The sequence below is a fragment of the Rhinolophus sinicus genome, linkage group LG11 (genome assembly GCF_036562045.2).
Source record: "Rhinolophus sinicus isolate RSC01 linkage group LG11, ASM3656204v1, whole genome shotgun sequence".
Lineage (NCBI taxonomy): Eukaryota > Metazoa > Chordata > Mammalia > Chiroptera > Rhinolophidae > Rhinolophus > Rhinolophus sinicus.
This window is the reverse complement of record NC_133760.1, coordinates 11,903,397-11,923,234: the sequence shown is the minus strand read 5'-3', so window position 1 is coordinate 11,923,234 and position 19,838 is coordinate 11,903,397. Positions and strand designations below refer to the sequence as shown.

Sequence of the window (19,838 nt, the reverse complement as noted above, 5' to 3'; positions counted from 1 at the left end):
ATACACCTGAAGGCCCAGATAAGGTTAGCAGTGTTTTCCAATGAGAAGACAGGCCACAGAATACACACACTCTCACAACATACTCTGTATTGCTTTATGGGCCTGTTTTTTTTTGTTTTTTGTTTTTTTTTTTTTGTGGGGGGGTGTCGGGGAGGCTTTCAAACTCTCCAGTGTCTTCGGACTGATCCTCACACTCTTGCTAAGTCTCCTATCTCCCTTGGGGGGTTATGTCAGGGAGCCCTCTGACCTAGGCCCTCCCTACTCTAGGATCACCTTCTTCCCTGCCTTTTGAAGAACATACCCTGAGTATCTAGATTGAGTGGAGCTGGACAGGGAGGGGGAAGGGGCAGTTCCTTCACCCACTCCAGTCTTCAAAACTGTTCCCTCTCTCTGTACCTCTGGCTTCCAGGACCCTGGGCCAGGGCAAGCCTCAGAGTGGGCAGGGTGCCCACGTGGCCTCTCTGGACCATCCTCCTGCTGTCAAGGCCCTCCCCTCGGGCCTAGGGCCACCCCTCTGCCAGGAAGCCTTTCTACTTCCTGGTTGCCATCATTAAGATGCAGCTGAGGAGTGGAGAGGGGAGAGCCAGCAGGGGGCATATTTGAGGAAGGTCACGCTCTCCTCCTCCAAGATCTGATTCTCCTCCTTAACCCCAAATTGTAGGGAAAGAAAAATGATGGCACTCCTACATCCCAGATGATCTCTCAGTGAGTATTTCATTAGCTCACTAGCCAAGGTGGAAATTTAGGGAGAATCTACTAGGCTTGGAATTCATGAATGAATATTAGGGGCAGGAGGCTGTGGGGCCAGTGTTCTGGCCAGTCCCTGACCCAGCCTCCAGCCCTGATGAATATATTTTGTTCACTGCTGTCTCCAACACCTAGAACAGTGGTTAGCACATAATAACAACAAAGGAGGATGGTGATGATTATAGCTACACTTAAATAGTGCTTATCCTGTGCCAGGGACTGGTCTAAATGCTTTAAGTATATTATTAGCTTATTACTCTGCACACTGGCCCTATGAAGTAGACAGGGCCACGGCGTATAAATGCAAAGGTTGTGTACTGCACAAGGATCCCCCATCTGCAAGTACAGGGTTCACATCCTGGACATATTCGTCAATTTCCAGCAGATGGCAGTAAAGTATCTTTTTCTAACAAAATAGCACTTCCGTGTTTTCCCAGTCTCACTTTAATGTAAGACCTGGTCATATAATATAATACAATACAATATGATTTTATATTAAAATAAGAGCAGGTCTTATATTCCTTTTTGCTCCAAAAGACGCATTAGAACTGATTGTCTGGCTAGGTCTTATTTTCGGGGAAAGACAGGGTAGAAATGTCTTAAGGAAGGAGTGTCTTTTTCTAACTTACACAGGTACGGTATGGGCTAGTGTCAGCCCTCAAGATAGGCATTATTCAGAGCTCTGTTTTACAGATGAGGAAACTGACACCCAAAGAGATGAAGGGGTTTGTCCCAGCCCACAAGTCAGCAACCTTAGGGTTGGGGATTTGGGATCAGGCCCTTGCCCAGAGACATCAGGTCGCTCTATCCCTATGGCTGTGTCCTGCTGAGATTCTAGGCTGCTTCCGGCTGGAGCTATCTGATTGGGTTCGAGGAGGGCCCATCTGTGGGGACTGCTGTATTCCGGCTACAGCGCTTGCTGGATACCCTGGGATCCCAGCTGTGGGTCACAGCCCTGGGCCGTTGTCCACCCTGTGAAGAACATCCCCACAGACCTGTCTCTCCCTTCCTGGCCAAACTCTTGGAGTTATTACAGGAGGCTTGTGCTTGGCACCTGCCCTCATCATGAGCCTCAGAGGACGCTGACTCCCTGATACTCCTGGAGAGGCTGGGTGGAGAGAAAGAGAGAGGAGACTTGGTCTCTAGTCCCAAACCCTAAGCCTTCTCCTAGGCCAGAGGACACCCCTGGGGAAGAGAAGCCAGGGGGAAGAAGAGAGGGAGGAAAATAAGGTGAGATCTGAAGCCTGAAGTCTCTGACCTACTGGGGCAGGGGGTTGGACAAATTGCCTCCACCTGCCCCTGATACCCCGCTCTTTCAGATACTCCTTTCTCTCTCCTCTTCTAGGAAAGGGACAGACCATTGCATAAGTGTCTTTTAACCTCATACCTTCCCCTTGAGGACAGGGAGGTTCACATCCCTGGCTGCAAATAATTACCACCTGGAGAACTTGCAAGTAATACTGATGGCCAGGTTCCAACTCAGAGAATTTGGTAATTGCTCTCTGGTAGATCCTGAGTATCTGTATTTTTAAAATCAACTGTATTGAGGTACAATTTTAAGCATGCATTTCAATGTGTTCTGAATTTATAACAGGCCCCACATTTCCATCACCCCAAAGCATCCCCTCACATCCTTTGCAGTCAATCTCTACCTCCCGTCCTAGACACCCACTGATCTGCTTTCTGTCCATATAGGTTAGTTTTGCTTCCTCTAGAGTTTCATATGAATGGAATCATATGGCACATATCCTAGTGTCTGGCTTCTTTCACTCAGCGTAACATTTTGAAACTCATTATGTGTGCATCAGTAGCTTGTTGCTATTCCATTGCATGGATATGCCGCAACCTGTTTATCCATTCTCGATGGTGGACATTGATTGTTTCCTGTCTGGGGCTATTATGCCTCTCTCTCTTATCATCTTAAGTATTCTAATGTACTGCCAGGGTTGAGAGTTGAGAACCACTGGTACACCAAGAAAGAACTTTCCATGATGAGAAAATGACTGTTCCCTCTTTTTCCTGGAGTAAATATCTTTCTGCAGAAGTGTCAATAGGCAGTTTGTATGTGGAATCCTATTTTAAAGAGCTGCTGTGTAAAGGAAGCAAGCTTGTAGAAGGAGAAATATTTCTATAGGGTGTCCTTCCCTTCCCCAATCTGTCTTGAGTTCAGTTTGAGGGATTGTTGGATGGGGGAGTGTGTGCTTATGCAGAAATGCACCTGTGTATATTCACTCTGGTAGCTGCCTTTTGAACCTGCTGTGAGCCCAACCACCCCACATTTCCCTGCAATTAACTAGGTGTATATTAAATTTCTGTAAATTGAATTCAGGTGTCTCAATGCTTATGCGAGAAACTTTAGCAATGTGTTCTAAAAGCTTCTAATGTTTTTTTCCTGCATCAGGTTAATTTTTCATATCTCTCCCTCCTGCCTGGTTCTGTTTGCCATCTCTCTGACAAATAATTATTGTACTAATACATAAGTTCACATTTAAATAAACTTAGGGACACTGCAAAGGAAAACAAAGGCTTTGGAGTCACCCGGGGTTGGGGAGAGATCATAGGTCTGCCACTTTCCACTTAGTTTATTTTTCTGACTTCAGGTTCCTTGTCTGCAAAATGGAGGTACCTATCTCCTAGGAATGTTTTAGAGAGTCTATGAGATAAAGTATGACTTATTTGCTAATTTGCTATTATTATTATTTGCTAATTCCCCTGCCTCCTCACGGCGTGGCACACCGCATTAGTGATCTGACCTAAATTCAAGTACTTATTCCTGGCTGGAAAAGGCCAGGTCCAATGAGGAATACCATATTTTGCTGTGTATAATGTGCACCCACATTTTTGGCCCAAACTTTTAGGGGGAAAAAAATCTTTTAATTTTTTAAAAATGTTTTTTGAAAGATTTTATTGGGGAAGGGGAACAGGGCTTTATTGGGGTACAGTGTGTATTTCCAGGACATTTTTCCAAATCAAGTTGTTGTTCTTTCAATCTTAGTTGTGGAGGGTGCTGTTCAGCTTCAAGTTGTCGTCCTTTCAGTCTTAGATGTGGAGGACGCAACTCAGCTCCAGGTCCAGTTGTTGTTGTTAGTTGCAGGGGCACAGCCCATAATACCTTGCGGGAGTCGAACCGGCAGCCTTGTGGTTGAGAGCCCACTGGCCCACGTGGGAATCGAACCAGCAGCCTTCGGACTTAGGAGCATGGAGCTCCAAAAGCCTGAGCCACGAGGCTGGCCCCTTTCAATTTTTTAATTCAAATTTTTATTTGTTTATATTTAGGTACTTTTTTGTATTATAAAGGAATTTTAGCATTTTTTAACATATGGTACAAGAAATTTTATGTAACAAATAATTACAAAAGACAAGAACAGATACAAGGTACAAGAATTTTATTAATATGTACTGGTAACAAATTTATGATATTTACACATCATAGGAGGCCAAAAACTCTTCATCACTCTCAATATCAGAAGTATTGTCTTCCTTAATTTCTACATTACCGGTGTTTTCTGAAGAGTTAGTCACTTTCCTCATCCAGTAAATTTCATCATCCTCAGTTTCATTCTTGATACCGTTCCACGATCTTAGGATCCAATCACAAACCTGGGAGATGGATGCTTTCTTGATTCTGCCTGCAGGTGTTAAATCATTACCAGCTGACTGCATCCACGACATCCACTCTTTCTTCATGAGGGCCATTAAGGGCTTGTTTACTGACACATCAAGAGATTGCAGTTGGCCGGAGCCCAATGGGTATCACAGTGAGTTGGGTTTTCAAGTCCGCTGCGATTGCTTTTGCACTTCGTGTAACATGGGCTTTGAAGTGATCAAAAACAAGCAAAGCTGGGTTTTTAAGTAATCCTCCAGGCCTTTGTGACTAGACTTTGTTAAACCAGATTTTTGTGCCTTCTTCATTTAGCCATCCTTTTTCATGTACGTGGACAATAATTCTACTTGGAATCTTTTCTTTTGGAAACGTTTTTCTTTTAAAGATGATCATAGGTGGTAGCTTTGTCCCATCTGTACAACAGGCTAGAACAACAGTGAAATGTGTTTTCTCATGTCCACTAGTTTTAACAGCCCTGGTCTTTACTCCTTTGACATCTGCAGTTCTGTTAGATGGCATATCAAATGTGAGTGGGACCTCATCCATATTGGTGCTTTGGGACAGCTCAAAGTTGTAAGTCTTTTGAAGATTGATAACATAAAAAATGAAATTCCAAAACTTGCTTCTCATTGGCTGCTGGAAGTTTTGGGGCAAGTTTCACTCATGTCCTCATGCTTAAACCTTCTCTCTTGATAAAGTTAAAGCACCATTTAGGTGTCCCTGAGAAATCATCAATATTTTTTTTCTCGTGCAATCTCTTTACCCTCTTGTATCATCTTGGTTGACACAGAGATTCCAGTCTGATGCTCCTCCAGAATCCAGGTCTTTACCTCTTGCTCCAAACCGGCCACTTTGGAGGTTTCCCTTGCATTGCCTTCTTCTATCTCGGCATCTGAAGAAGCTTTTCTTCCTGTTGCCTCCACAATCCGATGACACTGTCTATGGGAGGAGGTCCAAAGTGTCTCTTGGCAGCTCTGTTGCCATGCTCTTTAGCGTGTGTGTGTGTGTGTGTGTGTGTGTGTGTGTGTTTTAAAGAGGTCGCAGCTCACAGGGGCCCATGTGGGGTTCTAATTGGCAACCTTGGTGTTATGAGCACTGCACACCAACCAACGGAGCCAACCGGCCACCCCTACTGTTACACTTTTAACTCATAAGCATAAGTAAAATAAACACATTTATGTAGATACCGAATTAGTACTACCCATGTATAATGCGCATCCTTATCCCCCCCCACATACACAAACAAATTTGGGCAAAAAAGTGCGTATTATACACAGCAATATAAGGTTACTTTCCCCCCTCTTTGACCTTCCCAAGATGTCAGCTCCAAGCGCTACCTAAAGATAGCTCTGCCACTCTCAAGACGGTATCCGGGAAGTGAGTAGGAGGAGCCCTAGAAATCTCGCGTTAGGCGAGGACATGTGGTAGGTTATCGCGAGAGGATACGTCATTCCCAGCCAGGCGTCGTGTGAACAGCAACCGGTGCCGAAGGTGGAGGTGAGGCCGGAGCGGTGAGGGCTGGGTTGGAAGCCGACGTAGCAGGCCCAGGGGTCGCCGGGAACCAGGGGGGTGTAGAGACCGGATTCAAGGACTCTGGAGGTGTAGCAGGTGGCTTTGGGGGCGGGTCTCCTTTCGGGTTCACGGTTGCCAGAACGAGGCTGCCGGAAGTGCGCTAAGGGGCTTTTCTTCTCCCCGGGAACCGGCGGGTATACTGAGGCTCGGGGTGGAGTTCGGGATTGGGGGATGCACTGAGGCCGCCGTCTTTTCCTGCAAGAGCAGAAGATGTCGGACAGCGAGGACAGCAACTTCTCTGAGGAGGAAGACAGCGAGCGCAGCAGTGACGGCGAGGAAGCCGAGGTCAGTGGCCGGGACACTGGGAGGCATGGCGCCTGGGGACAGGGCCAAAGCAGAAAGGCCCCTGTGCGAGCTCAGAGCGGATCAGAATGAGCTCTGGACTCTCGGAGCTTCCAGGTTGTCGGGAGAGATGGAGAAGTAGGGAAGCCCAGGTTAAGCAGAGGGGACAGGTGCTGGAGGCCAGGGCTGCCCCAGGTACAGGTAGGTAACAAGCGATGTGGTGAAAGGACCTGCCATGTAGTGAGCCCTCACTATTAGCTTTTATTTTTAGGTATGTTCAGTCATTCTAGAAAGATGTTTTTACTGCCTACTATGTGCTACGCACAAGTCTTTGCCCTTGAGCTACACCAGTAAACAAAGCAGATTTTAAAAATCTTTGCCTTGTGAATGTAAGTCAACATAATAGTAAGTAAGTCATTAGTGTGTTAGAAGCTACTCTGGAGGAAAGTAGAGAAGGGGAATAGGGAGACCTCATTGCACTTCAAATAGGGTAATCAGGGTGAGTCTGAGCGGGTGACATTTGAAAAAAGACTTGTTGGAGGTGAGGGAAGAAGAGTGTTCCAGTAAGGGGGAACAGGAAGTGCAAAGTTGGGAGCACGTCTGCGGTGTTCAAGAAGTAACATGGAGTCCACTTTTGCTGGATCAGAGAGAGTGCAGCAAAGAAGTAACAGAAAGAAGCCCAATCACACAGGATCTTGAAGACTGTGGTGAGGAATTTATCCTTAACTGAGTGAGACGGAACCATGAGAACGTTTCGAGCAAAGGAGGGATCTGATCTAATGTTTTGAAAGGATCACTCCGGCTTTGGGTCTGTTGAATGTCGCCATTTCAGGAACTAAATATCAAACATTTCCTGGGACACATCTGATTTCAAATATTGTCACTCACTGTTATCCTCTTGTATTTATTTTTGATTTCCTCATTTGTTGAACAAATGTTTGAGCATCTACGTTGTGCTGCAGATACATCCCAGGTGTTGGAGAGAGTGGAACAAGGCAAATCTTTCCTTTCAGGGAGTTTAGTAGGCAGCAGTTACAAGGGAATAAGCAAAGAGATGACACGATGGTTACATGGGTTTCATTTAGCCTACAGAAATGGGAATTTATTTTGTAAGTTAGTTGCCAGCACTTGTAAGGGTGATTTCGTGTAAAAATCAACATTTCCTGCTTTTCTGGGGAAATGGGAGGAGCCAGCAACTGGGACTCAGGATTGTTCCATATAGTAGCTCTTTGCTCAAGAAGTGGCAGCCCTGTTTAGAACTGAGCGTTTTCTCCAGTTTCCAGGATACATAAATCGCCATCTATCATCATGCCTGTCTTGTGGCAGATTTAAGAAAAGGCAAGATTTCATATACCTGTGTTATGGAAAACACAAGGCAGACGGAGAGTGCCGTGGGATTCCCTTGAGCTTATTTATGTTGCCTGCTTGCCCTCTGGAGGCATTTGATTGTCAAGCCTTGTGCCTTTTGGGGAGTCTTCAGCTTCCAGTGAAGAGTTGGAGGAATTGGGATATCGTGGTGGGGAAGTGGGGCAAGTAGGAGGATGCCAGGAAGGGCCTTTGCTTCAAGAGTCCTTGGTCTCTGACTCATGGCTTCAGGACACTTTGCTTGTGGTTAAAGCCTGGTGGTAATGAGACCAGGATCCCTGCGTCCTTTTCCTGGCTGGGGTAGTCTGCTTTGCACTGTGCAAGTCTCACTCTTAACACCACACCAGGCTGGCTTGTCTGCTGTCACCAGGTGAGGCATGAGGGCGGTGTGAAGCCCACCCTCACTGCCAGAGATGGGACTGGATGGGTTTTCAGACAGCCAGATGTTGGCATGGCCCTTGAAGAACTGGGTCCCATGGATAGGCAGTCAGGGGATGGTACACAGTGAGCCACTTTTCGGTTCACTCTTCTCAGCCCCAGTAACCTGCTCATTCACTAATCCGACATGTGTTCCTTCAGTTCCTGTCGTGTTGGGATCACAGCCTCCCTCGTGGAGACCTCTGTCCGGCGGGGAGAGTTTCATAAACAGAGGGACCGGTACTGAGGGGAATCCTGAGGACGGATGGTGTAAGAGCATGTGCACGTCCTGAGGTCACACAGACATAGTAGTGGGAGCTCTCTCCTCGGGGGTTGGGGAGCCGGGTGTGGAAAGAAGGCCATGCTGGGCCTGAGGGTGATGACAAGGTTTTTAGAAATCAGGATGTGATCCCATTGTAGTTTGAGTTGTTCATATGTGGATTTTGAGAGCTAGTCAGGATTCTGTATGAAGCAGATATTTCTTAAGTCATCTTGTGTTCCCGGCCATGGGCTGGGTGAGGCTGGCGACCCAGCAGTGCCTGAGATAGTAGCCTGGTCCCTGCTCTCAGGGATCTCACCGTGGTCACGCTGGTGGAGGAAGCCCGGAGGGAGGTGAATGCAGAGGATGTGCCTGCCTTTGCCTGGTGGGGAGAGGGCAGGCATGACTTCCTGAAAGAGGGGTATTTTCATTGAACTGTGAATGAGAGGCAGAGCAAAATAGCTCTTCATGCAGAGGAGCAGCATGGATGATGGACTGTGCTAAGAGTGTGTGGTTCAGTGTGGCTGGGACCTAGCATTTGAAGAGGGAGCCCAGAGAGGTGGGAGGAGAGGCAGTGGGCAGAGTGTGCTTCTCGTCCAGGCTGCTGGGGAGCTTGCTCCTTATCCGAGAGCTCAGGGGAGTTGTGGCTGTTTTAAATGGGGGACCAAATGATCAGATTCATGTTTTAGAACATGGCTTCCCAAGACTACCAGATGCTTTCCAGGTTGGGCGAGGGGAGGTGCTTTTAGGTGGAATAAGGATAAGACCTTCAGCCACATTGGATCATTTACTGAGAAAGTTATTTCCTTTTAAGTTCATTCCACATCCTGTCTTTTGACTGGGTCAGGGAAAGTTTCACTTTGGTGCTACTGTGTCTCAAACACCTTTCTGAAATGTGCTAGTCTCTCTGTGTATCAAGGAGAACAGGCTTAGAGCCTGCAGCCGGCAATGTTATCATGCTGGGACTTCACAACATTGTTTTGCTTGTATCTTTCTGGTCATTTTCTATTTATGACAAGCTAACCTTTAAAAAGTTTTTACTTCAGAAATATTTCAAAACAGGAAAGTTTCTTTTTAAATTAAATGAACTTGTGAGTGAATTTAAAGAAAATGTCAGATAAATGGGTTGTACTGATGGGGACATGGCAAGAAGTCATCAAGTTAATGAGGAAGAGATTGCAGTTGGGGGAACACTGTTTTGTAGGGATCGCTGCCTTTTTGTGACTGGTTTGGGAAGGGATTAGAGACCAGGAGACCAAAAAGGAGGCTGAGGCAAGGATCCAGGTTTTAGAGGGGAATATTTTCGCCCAGGCCAGGGGCTGTGAATGAGATAGGGAAGAAGGTATGGATTGGAGAGATAAGATTCAGAAAGCAGAAAAGTCACAAATTTGGTGCCTGATGGGAGCTAGAGGAGGCCAGCAGAGTTCTAGGGGAAGGCACGAAGGTCACTTTGGGACACGGTGGGTGTGAAGGGCTCAGGACATCGGGAGGCATCCAGGAGGCTTCTGGCACATGGGGATCTTTAGTTCTGGAAAAAAGGGGGACTGGTGACAGATGGGTGCATTGACTGCAGAGAGAGGAAGTGAGATTGTGGAAGGTAAAATGGTCAGGGAGAGAGCATAGAGGGAGAAGCATGGGGGTGGGCCCTTGGCTGAGCCCTGGTGATTGGAGCCAGTGTTTGAGGGGAGAGCAGAGTAAGAGGAGCCTGCGGAAAAGCAGCCAGAGAGGTTGGAGGAAAGCCAGGAGAGCACGGTGTGACAGACACCAAGGGAAGAACGTTTCCGTAGTGGGGGCGTGGTCAGTGGTATGAGATGTCTTATAAGTAAGGCCCAAAGAACATCCACAGAATTAGCAACAAGAGGTCGTTAATGACCTTGATGAGCACTGTGGACTGGAAACAGACGTGGGAGTCGTCGTCACAGCGATGTCTTCCACAGCCGAGGAAGTGGGTGGGATGGCCCGGGGAGTTGTGGAGTGCAGAGACAAGGGCCGCACCTCATGGAGGTGCAAGCAAGGAAGTCTGGGGGAGGGGGAGGCCAGGTCAGCTCCCAGTATTGGTTGGGTGGTTGGTGGTGCTGTTGCTGAGATAGGATGGCTACCGTGTTTCCCCAAAAATAAGACCTATCCCGAAAATAAGCCCCAGTTAAGATCAGCCAGACGGATGCATTTAGTATGTTATGACAGTGTTCCAGAAGATGACATGACTGTTTGAATAAATGTAGATTGTTGTACATGAAAAAAATAAGACATCCCCTGAAAATAAGCCCTAATGGAGCAAAAATTAATATAAGACCCGGTCTTATTTTCGGGGGAACATGGTACCAGAGCGGCCTGGCTGGAAGGGAAGGGATGTACGCAGAGCAGAGGGGCCTGTGATTGGTCAGGCAGAGCTGAGGTCAGATTTGGGGATGGGGAGCGTGGTGTCCGGGTTTTGGGGTACACAATCCTGCTGTCCCAACCATAACTGACCCTGCAGGTAGAGGAGGAGCGGCGGAGTGCAGCAGGCAGTGAGAAGGAGGAGGAGCCCGAGGAAGAAGAGGAGGAGGAAGAAGAGGAGGAATATGATGAGGAAGAGGAGGAGGAAGATGATGACCGGCCCCCCAAGAAACCCCGCCACGGTGGCTTCATTCTGGATGAGGCTGGTATGTCACGGGGCTGTGGTGCTAAGCAGAGGCTGGACTTTCACCCTTAGTCCCGTTTCTTGAATGTACTTTTTCAAAAAACATTTGGGTAAATGTCAAACACGTACAATAATAGGATACCATGTAAAGCCCCCATGTACCATCACCCAGTGTCAACAGTTACCAGCTTAGTATCAGCTTGTTTTGCTTATTCCTCCTAACTCCTGCTCACTACTGGATGACATCGAAGCAAATCCCAAATACATAATTTTACCCCCAAAACTTCTGCATATATTCCTAAAGATAGATCCTTTTAAAACACAATCACAATACCATTATGACCCTTTAAAAAACTGACAGTGATTTGTACTTATAATGGAAAGCTCAGGTGACCTAGAAATAAACAACAGGCCATGGTAGTGGAGGCTGACAGATGTGGGTCCCTTCTGGCCTGGCTCTACTCTTTTCTCCTGTCTGACTGAGCCTCTTGCCCCCTCTCTACAAGGCGGACAAACAGTTCTTCCTATTTCAGCAGGGATAGTTTGAGGATTTGGGGGACCATACATTTAAAGCACATTAAATTGAAGGCAACGCAAAGTGTAATGCCAGCTTAGAGTAGGCCCTCAGAAAGCAGGGTGGTTATTTATGTTATGTAGGTCCACATTATATTTACTGTTCTATAAACTGTTTTTTTTTTACTCAACGTTTGTGGAGATGGATATAACATAGATAGCATAGGTTAAATGAGTTAATTCGTGTGAAGAGTTTTCTGAACAACTTTTGGCACCTAAGTGCTTCATAAACGTTTTCTGCTATCATCAGCATTGAAACAGTTATTTTTCCAATGGCTGTGTAGTGTTCCATTCTGTAATGTATTTAACCAATCTCTTGTTGGACATTGAAGTTGTTTATATTTTTCAGTATTATAAGCAGCCCTGTTGTGAACATCTTCACATGTATTTACACACACATAAGCAAGTTATTATCTAGACCAGGGGTTCTTAACCTTTTTTGTGGCCCCTTTTGCAGTTTAGTGAAGTCTATGGACCCCTTCTCCGAGTCATGTTCTGAAATGCATAAAACAGAGGATTTTAAGAACGATTATATTGAAACAGTATCAAAACTAGAAGTACATTGTGAAGTATATGCTTCTTTTTTTTTTCTTTTCTTAAGATATTTTATTGGGGAAGGGGAACAGGACTTTAAGGGAAACAGGACTTTATTGGGGAACAGTGTGGACTTCCAGGACTTTTTTTTTCCAAGTCAAGTTGTTGTCCTTTCAATCTTAGTTGTGGAGGGTGCTGTTCAGCTTCAAGTTGTTGTCCTTTCAGTCTTAGTTGTGGAGGGTGCAGCTCAGCTCCAGGTCCAGTTGTCGTTGTTAGTTGCAGGGGCACAGCCCACCATCCTTTGCGGGAGTCGAACCGGCAACCTTGTGGTTGAGAAGACACGCTCCAGCCAACTGAGCCATCCAGGAGCTCAGCGACAGCTCAGCTCAAGGTGCCGTGTTCAATTTTAGTTGCAGGGGGCGGAGCCCACCATCCCTTGCGGGACTTGAGGAGTTGAACTGGCAACCTTGTGGTTGAGAGCCCACTGGCCCATGTGGGAATTGAACCGGCAGCCTTCGGAGTTAGGAGCATGGAGCTCTAACCGCCTGAGCCACCGGCCGGCCCCTGTGATTCTTTATTAACACATTTAAATAACAAGATTTAGTGGAGGGTCTGGTGAGACTAATTTTGAAGTAGCAGTAAGTGACTATGTTGAGATATCTGCAGCTGAGCTGTGCTATGAAAATAATCAGATTTCACTGCTAACACTGCTGTGGTTCTTGCCATTGTTCCTAATTGAAAGAAATGCTAAATCTCAATCAGAGATTAGTGGAAATGAAGGTATAGTTTTTCTCATCTAAGATGGATCCGACAGATTTCCTACATGGTAAATCCCTACAAGTCAAATTGCTGGGCAAAGAGGATGCATATATTTTTAAAGCTTTTTAAAATCTGCGGTCAAATGTTGGCCCCTGAAAGGTCACATTAGTTGATGCACCAACCAGCTCCCACCGTTCATGAGAGTGCTCGTTTTCTCCGCACCCATGTAAAGGGGAGTGACTAAAGGGGAACACCATCCTCCATTTTCTAGGGAACCCCTTGCTCCAGGGGCAAACAAGGGAGCAGAGGGGCAAGAAATGCTCTGGGTGTCCCTGGTTCTCGGAGAGCTTTGGCCCTTTCTCAAAGGCTGAGGGGGCAGGGAGGCCTTAGTAGAGAAAAGGTCTTAGGTAACACATGGGCCGCGATGGAAAGAATGGATAACGTCATCTGACTAAGATGTGGGACACTGTGTGTTGGTGGTGGGAGTGTTGAGTATTGCCTGCTGGAAGGCTGCATATGTGGCAGTGCCCATCAATGCTTAACATGCAGGGACCCTTTGATCCCTGCAATTCCTTTTTTAGGAATTCACCCTACAATTAAACTTGCATGTAAAGACATGAGAACAAAGACGCTTGCTGCAATCCTGTTTGCAGTTGCAAGTGTTTGGTGAGCTAAATGTCCATTGATGATAAGGGCCTAGTAAAGTGAATTTGGGGGTAGCTAATCAGGTAGCATATGAGGCATGTGCTGCTATGGAAGAGCTCCAAGCTAGTATTATTGCTTAGAAAACTAGGAAGGTACAGAACAGCGTGTTAAAAAATGGCATGGGGTGGGGTGGGTGGGAATAGTGGGGGGGGTTATATACAGTTCTTGTATATGCACAGATTATCTCTAGGCAAGAAATGTCAGTTGCCTCTGGGGAACATGATTGAGATACTGGGGGTCAGAAACGGGAGGGAAACTTGCTGTACACGGAACATCATGTGTACACATGTATACACATGTACCTCGTGCTGGTATTAATGTTGTTTAAGTTTTTAATACAATATTTGATACATACAGAAGAGTATATATAATATAGTGAACAGGTTAAGTGATGGACCCTGGAGCCAGGCTGCCTTTCAGGTACCAGCTAAGAATGTTTGGATAAGTTAGATACCTCTCTGGGCTTCAGAGCCCTTACTTTAAAATTGGAACAATGATGGTGCCTCCCTTAGGGTTGCCAAGAAGATACAATGAGGGATGTGTAGCAAGTGCTCAGAACAGCGCAGAGCACCTAATACGATCTCTGTAAGTGTTAGCCATTATAAATGTAAGAGAATAATGGTAAAACCAGCAAACCATGAATGCTGTCTTTTAAAAACTATATACCTGTCTTCTCTTGGTAATTGAAAGGGAACTTTTCTGCTTGCTTACTTAGATCTTATTTTATTTTAAAGATTTTATTGGGGAAGGGGAACAGGACTTTATTGGGGAACAGTGTGTATTTCCAGGATTTTTTCCAAGTCAAGTTGTTGCCCTTTCAGTCTTAGCTGTGGAGGGCGCAGCTCAGCTCCAGGTCCAGTTGCCGTTTCTAGTTGCAGGGGGTGCAGCCCACCATCCCTTGCGGGAGTCGAACCGGCAACCCTGTGGTTGAGAGGACGCGCTCCAACCAACTGAGCCACCCGGGAGCTCAGCGGCAGCTCAGCTCAAGGTGCCGTGTTCAATCTTAGTTGCAGGGGGCGGAGCCCACCATCCCTTGCGGGACTCGAGGAGTTGAACTGGCAACCTTGTGGTTGAGAGCCCACTGGCCCATGTGGGAATCGAACCGGCAGCCTTTGGAGTTAGGAGCATGGAGCTCCAACCGCCTGAGTCTCCTGGGTGGCCCTAGATCTTATTTTTTAAGATGGATCTGTGGCTAGGGTTGGGGGAAGGGATGACTTAGGTTCAGGTGGATCTACCTGGGAGACCTGACCCTGCTGCTTGGAGCAGCTCCGTGGCCCCAGGCGAGAACTTCACCTTTCTGATCCTCAGTGTCCTGTAAGGTGAGGGTTTGTTGTGTCCATCTCCTAGAGGCAGTTTCCTGGAACTGTTGTCAGGATGTCCCGTTTGTCCCTGCTGCCCCCTGACCACTTGGCTTGCCTGTTTCAGATGTCGACGATGAGTATGAAGACGAGGACCAGTGGGAGGACGGGGCAGAGGACATCCTAGAGAAAGGTGTGTGTGGGCCCCACCTCTGGAAAACCACTGGGAGACGGGACCGAGAAGGTCTTGAGAGCCCACCTTCCCACCCCCATGCCCTACACCACCCCAACCCCACCCTCCTCACCTGCTTCTTTCTGTCGTTGCCAGAGAGATCCGCTCCGCACCCATTTCCTTTGAGGCCCATGAGTTGGGGGGCGGGGGCCGTGGGGTGGTTGGTGTTGTGGGGAGAGGATCTGAGATCCCAGGGGCCCAATGAATCCCTTCTGGTGGTTGTAGGGTGGGTGGGCTGTGTCCCAAGATACCCCCCACTTCCTGGGCCAGTGCCCCCCTTCCCTGTTATTTTCCGTTCTGTGCGCCTCATACATTTCGGCTTGTCCCCCAACCACCTGGTGCCTGACCTTTACTTTTGATTTTCAACCTTCCTGTGTTCCTCCCTTCCCCTCCCCACAACCATTGGTTGATTTTGCTGCTATAATTTGGCTCATACTTTGTCTGCCCTCGCCCACCACCACCACCACCACCACCACCACCACCACCACCACCACCTCCTCTTCCTCCAAGTAGAAGAGATTGAAGGTAAGAATCTGAAAAGTGTGATTCCCCAACCCGCTTCCCATATCCTGACATCTCCTCCTTCCTGCCCTTGGCACCCTCCCTCACCCCCATCCTGTCCGGCCCTGGGGTCTCTGACTCATGTTAGGGTCCAGAGTCGGGGGGGCCAGGCCTCCAGCAGTGCTTGGCCTGGGAAAGTGTGTGTGTACCTATGCGTGTGAGCATTGTTGGGGACAGGGATGCAGGCATGAGTGCGGTGGGATGGAGTTCAGGGCGTGCTTAGACAGTGGCTGTGAGATGAAAACAGCTGGATGTCCCCAACGGTTAGGCCCCCTCCCCAAGTCTTTTCATGAGAAGGAGAATGCTGAGCAGGACAGAGTAGGAGGGTGAGGGTTGGGGGTTTCCTCAGTAAGGTGTCTGCTCCCCAGGGCCTGCCTCTGGTCCTCTTAGCCCCACCACTTTCTCCAGGCCCCTGTTCTTCACTTCCCCTTACTCACCCCATCTGCCCCTTTTTTCTTTTTTACAGCCTCTAACATCGATAATGTTGTCCTGGACGAAGACCGTTCTGGGGCTCGCCGCCTACAGAACCTCTGGAGGTGAGCAGGGAGGGGAAAAGGGGTGAGACTGGCTCCCATGGGAGATTTTGGGGCAAGTCAGCCCACCTCCTCTCTTCAGCCTTCAGTTCATGTTTACTCCCCTCCACCCCCCCTCCACACACCACAGGGACCAGCGAGAAGAAGAACTGGGCGAGTATTACATGAAGAAATACGCCAAGTCATCTGTAGGAGAGACGTAAGGACATGGGATGGGGGGTGGGGGGGAGCAGGTGATCCCTTTGTGGGAAGGGAAAGGGGTCTGATGGGGCTTCACCTCTTCTTTCCAACTGCCCTCTCTCCAGGGTATATGGAGGATCTGATGAGCTCTCCGATGACATCACCCAGCAGCAGCTGCTCCCGGGAGTCAAGTAAGGGGAATGGGACAGGGGGGCTGAGGTGGGACTCTTGTAGTGTACTTGGGTGATGTGCTCACGTGGGTCACTCCGTGAAATAAATCAGGACACAGAGTCAGTCACACAGGCAGAATGGTGGATGAGAGGGGGAAGGAGGGAGAGCATGATGCCACTTTATTCCTTCCTTCTGCTGATGGATGGAAGGATGGATAAGGGAGAGGGTGTGGAGTGAAGGGAAGAAGGATAGGTGTGATTATTTGTATGTTTCATGATGAGGAGACAGTTTTGCTAAAGGTCTTTCTCTTCCTCTCCTGTCTAGGGATCCCAATCTGTGGACTGTCAAATGTAAGGTGTGTGCTCTGGCCTCGTGGTTTGGGGGGGCAGGGGAATGCGGGAGGTGGCCTTGTAGGGGAGAACCGTCCATGTGTCTGTCCTGGGTCGTCTTGGCCTGTCAGCTTCTTGGTCCTTCTCTTTCTGCCTCTCCATCCTTCTCGCCCCCCTCACCCTCTCCCGCCCCTCTCCTCCCCATCCCGTCCTGGCCCTTCCTTACTCACTGTCTCCCACCTTTGTCTTTCTTGCTGTCTGTTCATCTTGCTCTGTATTTCTCCATCTCTCCTGTTCCCCTCTCTCCTTTACCTTTCTTGCCTAATGACTGTCTTTCTTGCTGCTCTTTCAGCCCTCTTTCCCCTGTCCTGCCCTCCATCTCATCATCTCTTAAGTCTTCCCCTCTTCTTCCAGATTGGGGAGGAACGGGCCACAGCTATTTCCTTGATGCGCAAGTTCATCGCCTACCAGTTCACAGACACAGTAAGTCTAGGCAGTTTGGGAAGGAGAGATAGGCCAGAACCCAGAGGGAGGGACAGTATAGGTTCAAGGGTTCCACTGCCTGTTAAGTTACTTCTACTGAGAAATGACCATTTCCTGGATTGAAGTGTTCTTCTGTGCCTGTCAGAGGTATTGTTTCTGCTTTCTCTGCATTTCCGGCTGGGTCCCCTAGCCCCTGTAGCCCTCTGGACGTCAGCCATCTAGCTTCCTGAGCCTTTTCTGCCTGAGAGTGAGTTCTGCCTATTCACCAACCCTGTCACTGTTTGGGAGCGGGTCTTATGACAGGACAGTGTGGCTAAGGGGGTCAAGAACAAAGCTATCTGGAGGAGAATTCCTTCCCTTTCATGCAGTGATCAAACATTTGCTGAGCCCCTCCTCTGGGCCGGTCCCTACACTGGGAGATACTGAGGATAAGCGGTGACCATGCCAGAGATGGTCCCTGCCCCTTCGGGGTCACTTAGCACACAAAACATGAAGAGATGCTATCTGCATGCAAGGCAGCAAATGCTGCATTAAAGGCACAGATTTTTTTTTAAAAGATTTTCTATTAAAAATATGGCTAATGTACAATATATTACTTTCAAGTGTACACCGTCGTTATTCAACAGGAGTTTTCTCCTTTTCTTTCATTTGGGATGTATTTCTTTGTTTCCTCATTTTGGCTGCCTGTCTGTGTTTGTTTCTATGTGTTAGGTAGCTCTGCTACATCTCCCCGTCTTGGTTGGGTGACCTTATGTAGTAGGTGCCCTGTGGACCTCTGGCACAGTCTCCCTGCTCACCTGAGCCAGGTGCTCCTTGAGTGTCCCTTGTGTGGGTTGTGTGTCCTTCTATTATAGTTGAGCCTTGATTGGTGGGTGGAATTTACCCTCAGGCTGACTGGCTGTGGGGTTTGGCCATATCCACAGCTTACGGCTTATCCTACTGAGTGGGATTCACCCCAGTGGGCTCTGGTGCCTGTTGAGACTGCCCTTTGTGTGTGCCACTTGTGGGGCTAATTTGGTGGTGCCCTGCTGTGGTCTGAAGCCAGCCTCCAAGTATGTTGGTTCTGGGGTCTCTTGGGAGGGGCTCTAGTACAGGCCCAGGTCACCATACTGCCTGTGACCAACTGGGGACTACCTGGTAGGAGCTACAAAGCAATCTGTGGTTGTTTGCTGCCTGTGCTAAACTTGGAGGGTCATGGGAGAGGCCACGCTGAGAACCAAGGCTGGCTCCCACCAGTACCGGGTCTGGGGTAGCTCTACAAAAAGCCAGGACACCGAGAAGCCTGCTGCCACCCGCTGGCTCCCTTAAGGTTCAGCCACTGATAAAACCTCTTGTGGTATTCAAGATGGGTGAGGTGGGGTCTCAGGGAGTCACTAGTGTGGGAAGGCTAATGTAGATTCACCAGGCTAATGTAGATTCTGTTTTGGTGCCAGTGCTGAGCATGGAGCTTCTCAGCAAATGTCTCAGAGCACACTGAGGCCAGTCGCTGCCTGACTGGGGTCTGCGAACCCAGATAGCTTTCCAAGAAAGAGTCCAATGTGGGCAGGGCTGGCTGTTGGCCTAGAAAGTGCCTCCACCGTTGTGGGAGTTGGATGGTGTGGGGTCCCATTACCAGGATGGAGCGAGCAGAGCTCACCAGACCAACTCAGATTCAGATTTGGCCATGGGCGTGGGAGGAGGGCTCAGCACAGGAAAGATGGTGCCTACCTGCTGGCTGCACGGGAGCAGGACCCCACACATAGAAAATGGCAACTTCAGTCCCTTCACTCCTCAGTCCCTTCAGTCCTCAGACCAAAGCCACACAAGTCAGTCTTTCCCCGTATGTCTCCTATACCCCGTGAGTCACTATCCCTCTGCTGGGCCCAGGGTGAGTGAGTGAGCGAGAGAGGCTGTGTGCAGGTCCTTTAAGAGGATGTCTGGGTTTTCCTCAGCCTTCTGTCCCAGTTGGATGGTCAGAATCCTCACTGTTTTTCACAGCCAGATGTTGTGGGCGTTCCTCTTCCCAGCACCAGTACTCTGGGCTGGGGAGCCTGGTGTGGGGCTGGGGTCCTTCACTCCTCTAGGGGGAGCCTCCAAGGCCAAGATATCCCTCCTGATTCTCAACCACCACACACAGATGTGGAGCTGCCAGTTCTATGTCTTTGCCCATCATACCAGTCTCAACATGGCAGTTATAAAACTTCTGCTTAGCTAGACTTCAGATGGTTCTCTTCAGATGGAACAATAGGGTAATTGTCCTATAATTTAGTTAGAATTTTCATGTGTTCACGGAAGGAGGCAAGTACAGCTTTCATCTATTCTGCCATCCGTGATCTCTACTAAGGGCACAGATTCTTCTTCAGACTGCCAGGGTTTGAATCCTGTCTCTGCCACTTCCTACTTGTGTGACCTTGATCAAATCATTTCCCCTTTCTGGACCCCTTGCTTGCCCTTCAGCATCATTAAGATTAAATAGCTTTGGGCATGTCCAGCTCTCAGCCAGGAATTGTCCAGCAGCTTGTGTTTAATAAATGTAGTTGACGTCAGAAAATTCTCAGTTTTGAAACTAGGGCAAACCTTATGAAGGGTGTCCTTAAAATTCGTGAAACCTAGGTCTGCTAGTAACTGTGCTGGC

At 48.2% G+C, this 19,838-nt stretch overlaps 1 protein-coding gene across 5 annotated transcripts in view; it reads left to right on the top strand.

Annotated features, from left to right (window-relative positions):
• Positions 1–5,754: 5,754 nt before the first annotated feature.
• The window catches only part of SUPT5H (SPT5 homolog, DSIF elongation factor subunit), a 31,117-nt gene continuing 17,033 nt past the window's right edge, over positions 5,755–19,838 (top strand). Inside the window, exons 1-10 of one of the 5 annotated variants that reach the window (XM_019751457.2) lie at positions 5,755–5,848; positions 6,131–6,208; positions 10,723–10,888; positions 14,863–14,928; positions 15,481–15,492; positions 15,995–16,064; positions 16,192–16,260; positions 16,367–16,432; positions 16,737–16,767; positions 17,156–17,224. In XM_019751457.2, the coding sequence (XP_019607016.1) occupies positions 6,134–6,208; positions 10,723–10,888; positions 14,863–14,928; positions 15,481–15,492; positions 15,995–16,064; positions 16,192–16,260; positions 16,367–16,432; positions 16,737–16,767; positions 17,156–17,224 (624 nt within the window). In that variant the 5' untranslated portion in view covers positions 5,755–5,848; positions 6,131–6,133. Of the gene's footprint in view, positions 5,960–6,125; positions 6,209–10,722; positions 10,889–14,862; positions 14,929–15,480; positions 15,493–15,994; positions 16,065–16,191; positions 16,261–16,366; positions 16,433–16,736; positions 16,768–17,155; positions 17,225–19,838 lie in introns of all 5 variants that reach the window. The other 4 variants (XM_074314333.1, XM_019751459.2, XM_019751460.2 and 1 more) reach the window with 4 other exon arrangements.